This window comes from Neolamprologus brichardi, chromosome 16, assembly GCF_056152115.1.
Source record: "Neolamprologus brichardi isolate AB-2024 chromosome 16, ASM5615211v1, whole genome shotgun sequence".
Taxonomy (NCBI): Eukaryota; Metazoa; Chordata; class Actinopteri; order Cichliformes; family Cichlidae; genus Neolamprologus; species Neolamprologus brichardi.
The window spans coordinates 4,331,807-4,346,785 of record NC_142119.1 but is presented as its reverse complement, the minus strand read 5'-3'; the positions used below and the strand labels follow the sequence as shown (position 1 = coordinate 4,346,785).

Sequence of the window (14,979 nt, the reverse complement as noted above, 5' to 3'; positions counted from 1 at the left end):
GCCATCCAAGCATACAGACGGTCTGTTTGCCTTTGCCTTAACAGCAAAGGCAGAGGAGAGCAAAGTAATTTGACTAACTGTAATAAGGGCACAGGAGGAAGACTTTAATGTCTGAGTCAGAGGAAAAAGCTTTTTAGCAGTGAAGACTTGGAGGATTCTGCAAGTCATCATGCTGCACCTTCAAAGGAACATTACATATATACAGATAAGGCATTCCTGTAGTCCATGTATTCATTTATTCACCTAGTTTCATCTCAATGGCACGGACCTCCGTCACAAATGTTGCAAATTATTTTACTCCTGTATTGGTCAGTCTGGTATTTCCAGTATATTCCTAAATAGTTCGTGAATAAGAGCTCAGAAGAATTTTCTCTCTCTCTTCTGATCTGGCCTGCAATTAAAAACAAAACAAGTGATTGCTTTGTTTTTGCGTTTGAATTTTTAACAGAGCAAATAGACGGGAAAAAAAATACCCAGGGGGGAGCTGAACGTGATTACATTCTGTTATCTCTCGATCTTCTCAACACAATTACGTGTCATTCATTAAACAAATATTGAGCAGGCAGCTCATAAATATGTTGCTTGGCCACGCTGCAGTCGAATGGGCTCTGCACGTTGGATTTTTAGCCTAAAGTCATCACTTATTTTTAATTTAGGCATTTGTGGCTAATATACCCCAGAAAACAAGCGTGTTATTTGGTGCTGTAGATATGAGGAGTGTGCAGTCTCACAAACAAATGAACCACTGAGCATTTGTTAAAATCGCTGAAAGTTTTATGTTGTGTCAAAGCAGTCTGTAGATTAATGGCTTTAGAAACTATTTTATGTGTCATACAGCAGAAATATGATTCAGTTACCACATCGGCAGAAGCACCAAACTGCCTTCTTATAATAATTTAATGCAACTGGACGTTGATATCATCTGCTGGTTGTGAACACACAGACTCTGTTCGCTTATGTGTGATGTTGTGTTTTGTAGGTGACTGGCTGGCTGGAATACCACCGCACTCCTTCTCCTTCTGAGGACATCCTACTGCTGGACCACCAGTTTTTCCTCCCTCAGCATGGAGCCCACAAAAGTCCAGTCAGAGGGTGGCCTCAATGTCACCCTGACCATCCGCCTCCTCATGCATGGAAAAGTAAGTGAGCACAGTGATTGAGTGAGTGCCATATTGACTGTTAGGAGGGCTGAAAAGTGAGAGACATGCAGAGGGATTTATTTCTTCATTTCAAGATCCTTTCAGTGATAAATCAGGTGCCAGTTTTTACATGGCCTCTCTTCCTAAACCTTTCACCTGATTTTAATGAAGTTGTATTCAGATGAATTGGAATTGTACAAATTGTGCAATGAAATTGTTAACTTTCAAATCTTTTCTCTGTTTGTCCCTTTAACCCAACTCTGACCTTAGACTTGACCGTCCTAGTAGCAGGACATCTGTAAATTTAAAAAAAAATAATTATATGTCACAACCTGCTGTAATTCATAGGACTTGCATCATAGTGGTGCCTTACATTTTTAAATAATTAAATTAAGTAAGTTGGTTTGTGGAGACATCTGTAGACATATACCAAAACATCTATATGTCACAATATTCAGGATAGTTGATGAAAAAGAGAGAAATTACAAAATATTTTTAATTTGTTTACCAAACGTAGTTCCACTTTACTGTCAAGGTGTGTGCTGTGGCAGGCGGCAGGCAGGATGTACGACCCAAATGCAGGACTCATACATGGAATGAGAAAACTTTCCACAAAAATAAATTTCACAACAAACAAACTAAATCCTCAAACAAGAAAACTAAACTGGACTCTAGAAAATAAGAAACAAACCACGGACTGAGAACAAGAGTTTCTTCAGGAACACAAAGGCAGAAACACAGCACTGTGAGGGCACAACGCAACAAAGCGCAAATGGAACACAGGGCTTAAATGCACAGTTAAGACAACGAGAGGATGGGGAACAGGTGGGAACACATCTGGGACAAATGAGACATAACGAGACGAATGAAGCAAAGCAGAGTACATTGGCAAAGGACACAGACTGTCAAAGTAAAACAGGAAGCATGACGCAGAGATACAGACTTGAAACATGACAGATTCTGGAACAGCGGGAACATGAAGCACAGAGACAAAAGTAACAAGACGTGGGACACAGGGAAGACATAAAGACAGAAAACTAAGACTAAGCATATAACACACAGAGAGAACAGAAACAGAACAGAAACCTAGAAACCAGGAACTGTAAATATAATACAAAACAGAAAACCATCATTCAAAGAGTATAGGGGCTAAAAAAAATCCTGCTAACGTGAACTACCGAAAGCCACCAAATGGTAAACAAAAAAAGTACTTTAAATGTTAAAAAGTATAGAACTATTGTATATTAGCATCCTGGAGGCCTAGGGGTTGAGGTATTGAGTAGCACCAACATTCAAGTCCAGATAGCCATCTTTGCTGTTCGTAATTACCAGTCTCCTTCCTCCATCAGTTCCGTCCATCCATCTATTGTCTAATACAGACTTTAAAGTTCTGATGCTGGTCTATAAAGCTCTGAATGGTTTAGGACCAAAATACATCAGTGACCTCCTGCCCCAGTATGAACCTTCCAGATCCCTCAGGTCATCTGGATCCGGTCTTATATCAGTTCCCAGAGTCAGAACCAGACACGGAGAAGCTGCATTCAGCTTTTATGCTCCTTATATCTGGAACAAACTCCCAGAAAGCCTCCGATCAGCTGAAACACTCATTTTATTTAAATTCAGGTTGAAGACTCACCTGTTCTCAGCTGCATTTGAATAAAACACCAAATCCACACCTTTAAGCTTAAATTTCAAAACTTACATTTTAACTACTGATTTTATCTACTGTTCTGATTTTATCTGTTTTGATTTTATATACTGTTTTGTTTGTTTGTTTGTTAATTAGTTAGTTTGTTTGCTTGTTTTAATCAATTTTAAATCATGCTTTTTATTTGTTTTTGTTTCTAATGTCTCTGTAAAGCACTTTGTTGTTGAATTGTGCTATACAAATAAACTTGCCTTGCCTTGCCTTGCCTAATAAAGGCCCAAAGTGCTTGAAAAATGACTGCTGGGCATTGATTTTGAATGATGCTTAGGAAGTGCCAATAAAATCTGCAATTTGTCCCATTATGGAAACCGTTAGAGCCAACAATAGCTTTGCTTTGACAACAGTCTAGATCAGCTTCACTGAAAGTACAACAGCAGCATATGCTGTTTCCACTTACTGTACACAGCCTTAACTCATATTATGTAAGATCAACAAAATAAGCTAATGGCAGTAGATGTATTTTGCCTTCCCACACCAAAGTCCAGCTTTGCTCTACTTTTACCTTTCTTTACTGTGGGGTTATGTAAGCAAGCTTCACTGAGGTTCAAAGGCCTTTGTAGACTTCAGGCCTTTAAGACTGAAAATCTCCTGCTGTGTGTTTCTCTGCTGCTGACTCAGCTCAGCGTGTTCTTGTTCGCCCTTAGTATTTTCAGATTTCCCAGGGCATGGTGTATAATGTATTAATGGGCACCAACTTTTTAGCAGTTCTTATTTTTATAGACACATGTGTACCATCCTCACTCCTTTCTACTCTTTAAGTGGCCATCAGAATTAGTTTGTGTTCACCTGGTTTTATAAAGAATGCTGTATTATCATGGCTCTTGCTTTCCACCCCCCACCTCTTGTGCTTTACTTTGTAAATAATATCTGTATGCAACGACCATTACTTTCTTGTCAGTGTAGAGTTTGTAAAAAAGCAGATTTACTTGTCTATACTTGTCTAGAACTGTATGAACGTTACATAACAGCCGCTCAGTTACAAGTTTGCTTCCAGCTAGGCAGCTAGAAAACCCGCAGCACACGTGCGTAGCTGATAATGCTGGTAGATTCTGCAGGACAAGGAATGAAGCTCACATCTTCTCCTTGCCTGGTGTGCCAAGCAGCCTGTGAATGGCCGTGCAGGTCAGCCTGCATGACTGCTCATGTAATCGCTTTAAAAGCCAGTGACCCTGTGACTGTTTGAATAACCCCACATCCTGGCAGGGACATAACCACAGCAGCCACAAGGGAGGATTTTGGCAGGATTACCCACGTCCTTTCTCCACAGCGGTGAAGCCCTCAAATTGAGAAACCATTGGGTATTGGAGCATTTTCATCATTATCTATTGAGGGCAGGCAACCCTCCAGCATCCTGTTACACTTTCAAATGACTTTTTCCCCTTTTGTGATGCCCAGAAAATAGTTCTTGGTAGGCTCATCTCTGTGTCCCTGAAGCTGGAGTGGAGTGGCACAGGTGCCATTCTCCTTTCTCCCTCTGAGAAGAAGTTTATATGAGTATAAGTTATTCAAGAAGCTTGCACCTCAGCCATGTTTGCAATTCCAGGCAGTTATTACGGGATAACGTGACCAAACACACATCTAAATGAATTGGAAGAGACATCAAATGTATTTCAGTTGTTAGTGGGACAATATAGGAAGACAGATAAAGAATCACCCCTCAAATATGATTAAAAAAGGCTTTGATGATGAGCAGATGACTTAGCCTGAAAATATGGTGTTTTTTCCCCTGCAGGCTATACTTGTATTAAATCTAGGGAAAGTTCCACTTCATTACAACCACATGAATGAATGAACAATATAGTTAATGAAACAGGGCTGGATGGGTAATCTAATGCACTTCTGGGACAATGAGTCAATGCAACGGCCCTACAAGCACAGACAGCAGCTCATTGGTTCATTTGGTTTAGAGCTGGCACTGACCATTACAACTGAAACTTGTTATGTTTATGAGTATATTGTCAGAAAGTTAGTTTTGGAGTATAATTTAATGTAGCACTTGATAAATATAAATGATTCTTATAGGGTAGAACCTGGCGCTGTGAACTGAAACTGCCTGCAGCTTTAACGTCACAGTAGACGTAACCCTCACACTTTCTGAGGAGAGGTCGGGGAGTGTTGACGCTTGCAGCCAGCGCTGCCTCTGTGCCCTTTACCAGCTGCGCCACACCAAACCCATAAAGAGTGATTCAACATGCATGGAAAGTCTGACCCTGAACATGCCCGTCTTCATGTCTTGACACAGTTTTTACACCCTGTTCAGTAAAAACAGAAGCAAACAATTGAAAAGTACATATTTAAACAAATAAATATGTTCATTTTCTTCACTTGTTGTGTTTTCATGTTACAGGAGGTTGGAAGTATAATTGGAAAGGTATGCATTTTCATCAGATTACTCATTTTCATGATTATGGAAAGATTCTGATTTACTTTGATGTACAAATGTACTTTTTTTCAGAAAGGAGAAACAGTAAAAAAGATGCGAGAAGAGGTGAGTTTGAATATAGAAAAAAATTAGCAAAAATATTTATTACCCTCCCGCCCATCGCACCCCCCCCCCCAGCGAGTCACTAAAGATCACAATGAAATACCAGGCGAAGTTAACTTTGTAATGCATGATTCAAATTTGCTCAGGATCTGTTTGAATAATTAAGGTTTCTTATCACCGCCACTGAAAATGAAAAGTAGTTGCTGGTCTTCCAGAGTGGAGCGCGAATCAATATTTCTGAGGGCAACTGTCCAGAGAGGATTGTTACCATCACCGGACCAACGGACACCATCTTCAAGGCTTTTGCTATGATCGCCTACAAATTTGAGGAGGTATGATCAGTCTGCACACAATCAAAACGTACTCATTTTGTATTTCAATTCACCTTTTGCTCCTGTGGTAGTTCCAGACATTCAGCTTTCTTTATGTACACACAGTTTTCCTGCAAGCGTGGATTTCTCGCTTTGAGATAAAGATCTGTCTGCAAAAACAATCTCAGTGTTTGTATTTAGATAAAACCAAGACTTTTCTCACAGAGCTCGTATACATACATATATACAGTACACCTGCAAAGGGAACCTGTATCACTGAACAGTATGAGATGAATTTTCAGCTATCTTTCTGCTGATGTTGTCTTTGATGCGTCTCCTCTTGCTGGTGCTGTGTAAGTACTGTGACTGGAACTTGTAAGAGGAGACTGACTGCTGAGTTCTCGGTGATCTGTGTAAAATGTGCCGTGCCAATAGGCTGGGTGTTTACAGGAGGGCGCATTCAGCGAGCGGAGGAGATGAAAATACCCAAGGAAAATTTAAAACAAGTGTGTTTTTGCAGGTCATTTTGCACCACCTTTGAAGTCTGGAAGTTTATTTGGACATTCATTTCCGAGACAGTTAACATCACAAATGTCTCGGTGTCACATCAAGAAAACATTACCCTTACAAGATAAAATACTTGCTACTTTTGTTGTTGTTTTCCAGGACATAATCAATTCCATGAGCAACAGTCCAGCAACCAGCAAGCCTCCTGTCACCTTAAGGCTTGTTGTGCCAGCCAGCCAGTGTGGCTCCCTCATAGGGAAAGGAGGCTCCAAAATCAAAGAAATGAGAGAGGTGTGTGAAACATTTTTCTGAACGACCTACTAATTATGTTAATAATGTTTATCCTGTTTTTTTTAAAGGCAAACAGAACATTTACAGACAAATAGTTTTATTTTACGAGCTTACATTCTTCAATAAATATTAGATATTTGAAAATTAATGAATAGTTTAACTAAACTGTGTCATTTTTCCTAAATAATTAACTGCAGGCTTGTTTTTATTTGATTATGTGTTACTTAATAAATTATTAATGAAATATCTGGAACGTTCAGCAGCAGTTATGACCCTGCAGCTACAGGACAGTTAGCGAGTTCAGCTGTTCTTTTAAAAAACAGGACAACATTTCAGGCCTTAATGGTAGAAAGCCTCAGAAGAGGAGATACAGTATGACAGGCAGCTGAGCAGGACTCAAAGTTTGGATGATGCCATCTTGAGGTATATACCTTCACAAGGCCAGCATAGCACCATCTGCACCGTATCGCTATAAAAATTTGTTAAGACACGTCACTAAACCAGAAAATTGCCCACCCCCTGTTGCTGGTGCTTGAGGCAAAGTCAGTGCATTTTGTATTCTGGGTGGCAGGAACATTTATTTCAAAATTTGATGCGAAGCAGTCCGATAATTGTTGAGCTACTTCAGTCTGGATCAAAGTGTTGGACCGACCAAATACCACTGCTATCGCTAGAGCCACACTGCTAGTGTGTCTAAAAACTAAGTAAATAATAAATAAAATATCAACAAACCTTTAAAAATGCCAGGTGACAGTACAGGGAAGCAAATGACATTTGCTGTTAACTCATTTGAGTTGTGCTATACAGTTCCCTGTACAAGCCAGACGTTTTGTGCAGGTCTAACTTTTAACTGTGTGTTTAATGGATTCTCTATTGCATTACAAAAACTGTCACGAGTCTTTAGATACAAAACTAACGTGATTTTAAACTCAGACATCTTAATTGTGCTGTGGCTCGTCTGCTCTGTCTGAGCAGCAGGATTTTAATTACAGTCAACTGCTGCAGTTCCACTCCTCAGTTTATCCACTGTCTGAAAAAGCACTGTTTTAGCGCCTCTCCCTTTAAGCTACCTCTGCTTTTAAGCCAAATTTCTTCTGATTGGCTTCCCCTCACAAACAGAATGCTTAAAAATCAGGTGGGCGGGGCTTCTGTGCTCACAGCCAGGCTATTTTAGGGACTTCTGCTCGCTGAGACGTCTTACATATCAAAGAATGGAAAACACTGAAAAACTGTGAAGCCTGAGCTTTTGACCCACAGGAAACTTTGATCCTACTCTTTGACCCAGTGATGGATACTCAGATTAGTTTATATATGACCAAAAAACAGCTATTATAAAAGTTTGAACCATTTTATGTATTTTACAGTTTTGCACAAGTGTCATTAATTCACAGTCAGTATCATGAACACTGGCATTTAATAGCATATCAAAGCTACATTCCCAGTCATGATTTTGTAGGTGGGTAGATTACAGCTGTTGTACATAAAGTTATCTCTGTACAGATAAATTTTAACAAATTTTAACATCCAATTATCCAAAAATAGCAACTTTTTTGGCAGTGGTTTTAAAAGTGGTGCAATTAGAGATAATTATGAATAGCTGGTGGACACTAATGGTGGAGCAGTGCATCCAAAAAGTCTCCGAAATGCGTCAGCTGTAGTCTATGCTTGTTCCCCAGTGATGTAACAGACACTACACAGTGGCTGAATGAGTGAGTGGGTGAAGTGTGGGAGGATGCTTCATTATTGCCTTTTTGATGGAAGCTGAAAAAAAGAAGACGTGGAGACAAAATACAGCCATGAAGGCAACATGTTTTGACCCCAGGTGGATATGTGCCAATTGAAGACAATAGTAAAGGAGAAGCTAAACATCCAAATTGCCATGGTGCTCTTATAGAGGCTGAAACGGAGTCTATCATACAGCCTGCACCTTGAGTACTTGAAGTACCTTTCAATTTTAATTTCCCTGCCAAAGTAAGTGCCTGTGCTCTTGAGAGAAATGCAAAGCACAGTCTGAATGTGTTACAAATGAATTTCTGTCAACATCATCAACCCCCTTGAGAGTCCCTTCCTCTGCTCCAGTCCACAGGGGCCCAGGTCCAGGTAGCAGGCGACATGCTGCCCAACTCCACAGAACGTGCAGTGACAATCTCTGGGACCCCAGAAGCCATTATCCAGTGTGTCCGACAGATCTGTGTGGTTATGCTGGAGGTAAAGTATGTACAGATTTAGCAAAACGACTCTAGTTTAAGTGCCAATATGACTTACTATACAGCCTCAGAGAAATGTATTGAACAGACAGAGTGTTCGTTGCATTGCACTTCTGGCTAGACCTATAGCGAGCCTCTTTAAGAATTTATATTTAGTGCTTGTGCTTGTAAAGCACATTTTCTAAGAAATTGATTTTTGAATGGTCAGAACTACCTGGCAATTGTTGTCCATAAATGTCAACTTGACAGGCAACCGGCTCGTGCTATTAAGGTGCCGAGAAGGGTCTACATGCATACATTTTCTATTATGCTGGAAAATGAGAAATTGTTTGCAGCGTAGCAAAACAGACTGCAATTTAAATCATTCTGATGCAATTTAGAGGGAGAAATCTGTAATTATCGATCATTTTTGTGCATTAGTATCCTACTGAACTGTCAGGGAAACAGTAACACCATTACTTTGTCTGGATATTGTATCTGAAGTGGATACTCCTGCTGCTGCAGCACAGCAGCTACAGTGGAAATTTGATTAAGCCCTTTCCCCCGTCTTGAATAGTCTTGTTGCTGATGCACGGCATGAATCAATAACTTGGTGTCATTATAGTAAGTTCGCAAACTGGAAATCCCCTTCCTTCTCATTCCTCATGGCTCAGAAAAAATAAGGTGATGCATTTACACAGCAGTGCTTGAAGACTAAAGACATTTTCTTTGTGAAAACTATAACGTTTCTCTCAGCAAGACACTTTATTGCCTCATAATAATTTCTCTGCTTTTCTGCAGTAAAGCACTTTGGAAAATATGATTATATATGTGAATTGATAGGTGGGTGGATGGTATCCCGCTTCATATGCATTACACTGCACACAGTGATACACCAAGTCAAAAAATATTACAGTATTTTACAGAACTGTTCACTCTCTGTTTTTTTCTTTTCTAGGTTTTATTAACAAAAAAAAGAAAAGAAAAAAAGAGCACATCAGTACCACTAAATATACACATTAAATAAGAAGCTACAACCACCATTTAGCTAGTGTAGCTTAGCATAACAACTCTAAAGATGGGGAACAAAAGCTAACAAGAGGTAACAAAACAGAAACTAGCATCACCTTGTAGCATCACCTTGTAGCCACCTTGTAGCCAGCATGCTCTGTTACCTTCAGACAAATTGTGGCAAGCATCCTGCTCAGCTAATTGGCTACTTTAGCTTTATAATTTGCTCATCTTTAAATACGTTTCCGTTCATTGTTGAGTAAAAAAAAGTAAAACAATTCTTGTGCAGATGTGAGTTTGACGCACTTACATTTGCAATTATCCTGCTTTAGACTAACTCTGACTTTCCTTTCTCCTAGTCCCCACCAAAAGGTGCCACTATCCCTTACCGCCCAAAGCCCACCTCCACCCCTGTCATTTTTTCTGGTGGCCAGGTAAGTGCTGAACTAGCTTTAGCTTGTTAGTTTGTGCCTACAGCCAACTTGAGGCTTTTGCTGCAGTATCAGCATCACTGCCTCTTTAGTGCAAGCTTCTGTTAACTTTTATTCACACACATGCAATTTCTGCAACTCTGTCTCCTAAAAATAAATTTTATATAAGACTAAACTATATTGTTTAGCAGATTTAGGTGCAGCATATTAGCTGGTTGTATCGTATTTTTTAAAAGACATTTAGAAACTTGTAAGGATGTGGTTGGGGTGAATGACTGATGTACAAATCGTTCAATTTTCACGTTTTAGGCTGGAATAAATGGAAAGCAGTAGATGAGAGAGCACTTCTTAAATGAAATTAAACCTACTGTGTCTTAAGACACAATTAAGTACTTTTATATTGATCAACTACTACTGTGTTAAACTACCTAATAATTGTTCCTTTTGCATAGAAAAGAGCGAAATTGGTTCTGACAAGGATGATTGTCACAAAAATTCCAGCATTATCCATCCATCTTCATCTGCTTTATCCGAGGCCGGGTCGCGGGGGCAGCAGCCTAAGCAGAGAGGCCCAGACCTCCCTCTCCCCAGCCACCTCCTCCAGCTTATCCGGGGGAACACCAAGGCATTCCCAGGCCAGCCGAGAGATATAATCTCTCCAGCGTGTCCTGGGTCTGCCCCGGGGCCTCCTCCCGGTGGGACATGCCCGGAACACCTCACCCAGGAGGCGCCCAGGAGGCATCCTTGTCAGATGCCCGAACCACCTCAGCTGGCTCCTTTCGATGTGGAGCAGCAGCGGCTCTACTCTGAGCCCCTCCCGGATGGCCGAACTTCTCACCCTATCTCTAAGGGAGAGGCCAGCCATCCTTCGGAGGAAGCTCATTTCTGCCACTTGTATCCGCGATCTCGTTCTTTCGGTCACTACCCACAGCTCGTAGCCATAGGTGAGGGTAGGGACGTAGATCGACCGGTAAATTGAGAGCTTCGCTTTTACACTCAGCTCCCTCTTCACCACGACGGACCGGTGCAGCGTCCGCATCACTGCAGCTGCAGCCCCAATCCGTCTGTCGATCTCCGGCTCCCTTCTCCCATCACTCGAGAACAAGACCCTGAGATACTTGAACTCCTCCACTTGGGGCAGGAACTCATCCCCGACCCGGAGTGGGCACTCCACCCTTTTCCGGCTGAGAACCATGGCCTCAGATTTGGAGGTGCTGATCCTCATTCCCGCTGCTTCACACTCGGCTGCAAAACGTTCCAGTGCGAGCTGGAGGCCTTCACCCGATGAAGCCAACAGAACCACATCATCCGCAAAAATCAGAGATGAGATTCTGAGACCACCAAAGTGAAAGCCCTCCGGCACTTGGCTGCGCCTAGAAATCCTGTCCATAAAAATTATGAACAGAACCGGTGACAAAGGGCAGCCCTGGCGGAGCCCATCACCCACCGGGAACGAGTCCGACTTATTGCCGGCAATGCGAACCACGCTCTTGCAGCGGTTGTACAGGGATCGAATGGCCCGTTGCAATGGGCCAGACACCCCATACTCCCACAACAGTCCCCTCATCCCCAGACTCTGCTTCCTCCTCGGAAGACGTGTCAGTGGGATTAAGGAGGTCCTCGAAGTAGGAAATAGGAGTTTTATTCCTGTAGTAATTTCTATCTGGTTGCTTGGCTTTTGTAGCAGTAGGAACCTCTCAGCCAGAACTAGCACTGTTACCATGAAATGAATGTGGCTTATATTTGACTGACATATTTAAATGATCTTGCATTTGTTCAAAAGATAAATGCTCAATTTTATTAGTTTGATTAGGTGCACATAGCTGGTACCCAGTTGGACCACTTGTTGGTGTCAGAACTGCCTTATTTAATGTCTTGGATTCAACAAGGTTACTGGAGACATTCCTCTGAGATTTTGGTCCACATTGACATGATAGCATCAGTTATTGCAGATTCTTCTCCAACACATCCATGATGTGAACCTCCTGTTCCTTCACACCCCACATGTGCTCAATTGGATCGGGACTGTGGATGTCAATTGCGTAGCCAATTCACTGACATATTCAAAAAACATTTTGAGTTGGCTTGAGTTTTATCACATGGTGTGGTATCCTGCTGAAAGCAGGCTGGGGTGTTTAAACAAGCCTTACTGGCTACTAAGGGGCCTAAAGTGTGCCAGAAATGTCCTCCGCACCATTATACCACGAACATCAAAAGAAGTGTTGATACAGTGCAGGATGGAACCATGTTTCCATTTTGCTAATCTGAAATTCTGACCCCACCAACTGAAAGTCAAAGCAGAAATCTGGACTCGTTGAGCCCAGCAATCTTATGTTGTTCACTTTTGATAAATCTATGTGAATTGTAGCCTCGGCTTCCTGTTTTTTAGTTGACAGGAATGGCACGCTGTCTGCTGCTGTAACACATCTGCTTTAAGGTGATCTTCTCCATACCTTGGTTGTTACAAGTAGTTATTTAAGCTACTGTGACTTTACTGTTAACTTTAAAGTAATCTGGCCAGTCTTTTCTCCTCCATTTTCACTCATCTAACTGCTGCTCTCTGGATACTTTCTCTTTTTTGGACTCCGGAAACCCTTAGAGATGGTTCTGTGGGAAAGCCCTAGCCAATCAGCAGTTTCTGAAATACTCAGACCAGCCTGCCTGGCACCAACAACCATTCCACATTCAGATTCACTGGTCTTGACCATGTCTACATGCCTAAGTGCATTGAGTTGTTGCCATGTGAATTTTCCGATTTATTATATGTATTAACAAGCAGCTGGTGTACCTAACAGGTGTACCTAAAAAAAGTGGCTGGTGAGTGCATTTTGGCTGGACAGTCATTGTTGTTTGAGTGCACCGGATAGTGAAAGAGGGAAGCAGCGACGGTAGTGGCACCATAATGTGTGAATCAGTAACAATGGCATTAATGTCAACAAGAATGCTGGGTGCATACTAATGTCTGTCCAGCCATATCCATAAGTTAATTGCAGATTTGGACTAAAAGCTGTTGAATGGATTTGAAAACTTAGCAAACAAGAGATACGCTGGAGGAACAGAGCAATCCAATTTTCCTTTTGTCTGGGTGTTCTCTCCATCATCACTGGGTGTTAAATGGAAAAAAAAAAAAGCCTTTAGAAAACAACTTACACGAGTCTGATTTAGAAAAAAAACAAACAAAAAAACATGCAAAGACTAAAATGCAAAAACATCTGTCCAAAATAAGGTAATTCAGTTGACTAATATGCCATGTTTAACGTTAGTATATACATACACAGTCTAGACTGGGATTTGAATGATTACTCACCTGAGACTGAGGCAGCTATTTTGTTTATACAGTTGAATCCATGAATTATAGATGAAACAGGAGAACCAAAAATGAGGAGTCATAAAGCAGCACTAAGTTGCATTGGCAGCCCTCAGCAAATGCGCTTTATGGACATTATGAAACATTTTCTGCCAGTCATCGGATATATTTTATTGTATTTTTGGACTTCCAAGACTTGGATGTCATTGCACTTCATGTACATATAATAAGCTTTTTCTGATACTGCTTTGAATATGCTAACACTTAAGTGGATCATCAATTAATGTTAGTTAATGTCATTGCTAATGATGCATAATATTAAGTGAATCATTACTTTAATGTCATTACTACCAGAAACACATACCAAAATTTATAATCGGTATTATATGTAATATATACATTATATATAGTACATAGACAGATAATAAGGAAAAGCAATATTCAGTTGTGGTCAGAAGTTTACATATATTCATCCTGGGCATGAAGGTCAAGGTTATTTTGTGTTTTTAATGATTTTTTTAACTGTTTTTCATCCAGTGTGGAATGATTGTACAGTATACATCTTTAATGATGTTTTAATTGAATGTAAGTTTGAAACAGGGTCAAAAATATTTACACTGGGTCAAATATATAACTACAGCACTAACTAATATTTGGTTAAATATTAGTGGAAGTTGCACATCAGCTAGACACTTTTGGAAGCCATGGGCAAGTTTCTGACATAATGTTAAACTGAGGTAACGTTTAAGGTGAAGGTAGTCCTCCTTTATTGTTTCATCCACTTTGTGGAATGCACCACTACCAAAAGTAGAAAAACTGTTCCAGAGCATGATCCCATCAAAGCCCAAAATGATGATAATGTGCCCAAGATGAGTGTTTGTAAGTGACTGAAAGGCTTTTTGAAAGTGTTTGAAAGTGTACAAGCTGATTTGTTCTTCATTTTATTTTTTTCCCCTCTGATACTGAAGTCTGATTTTTCTTCTATGTTTTACCTTTCCAGGCCTACACAATTCAGGGACAGTACGCCATACCACACCCAGATGTAAGTTCTTAGTCTCTTTTTAAAAATGTAATTTTGAAACAAACCTGCGTTGTTTCGTATATAAAGAGCAGACATTAGATTAGATGCACACATCAGCTCTTATGAGATAAGCTATAAAGCCCTTCCACTTTCAGAACCACTGGCTGTCTACAGTTTAAGGTTTTATTGTGGCTGAACTACCAGAAAGATCTGGTCGATAACAAGCCAGTGGCTCCTGGTGTTAACGATCAAGGCAAAGACAGTAATGGCAGTTTTGATGTAGACAGCTCTTTAATTCCAGTGGACCATATAGTCTCCATTAATAATCTGCCTTCATCTGTCCTTGTCGTAAGAACATCTCAAGAGCTACCTTGTGTCAGATCCACTAATTCAAAGTTGGGCAATGATTGATGCCAGTGGAGGTGGTGGTTGACGGTACAATCACTCAAGTACGGGCATGACACCCTCTTCCTCCCTCATTAAAACTCCTCTTAAAAGGAGAGGAAGCCTTTAAAGTATCGGCCTTCCCTTATTCCTGATGGAAATGATATACAGCAGCGGATGGACATCCTGTGACCATAC

General features: G+C 40.7%; 1 protein-coding gene across 5 annotated transcripts in view; it reads left to right on the top strand.

The window, feature by feature from the left end:
- pcbp3 (poly(rC) binding protein 3) overlaps positions 1-14,979 on the top strand; it is an 80,357-nt gene that overhangs the window by 54,433 nt on the left and 10,945 nt on the right. For all 5 annotated transcript variants that reach the window (XM_035909052.2, XM_006793707.2, XM_035909050.2 and 2 more), the window contains exons 6-13: positions 980-1,139; positions 5,195-5,218; positions 5,303-5,335; positions 5,548-5,664; positions 6,310-6,441; positions 8,521-8,649; positions 9,998-10,072; positions 14,377-14,418. In XM_035909052.2, coding sequence (XP_035764945.1) covers positions 1,065-1,139; positions 5,195-5,218; positions 5,303-5,335; positions 5,548-5,664; positions 6,310-6,441; positions 8,521-8,649; positions 9,998-10,072; positions 14,377-14,418 — 627 coding nt within the window. In that variant the 5' untranslated portion in view covers positions 980-1,064. The remainder of the gene's footprint in view (positions 1-979; positions 1,140-5,194; positions 5,219-5,302; positions 5,336-5,547; positions 5,665-6,309; positions 6,442-8,520; positions 8,650-9,997; positions 10,073-14,376; positions 14,419-14,979) is intronic.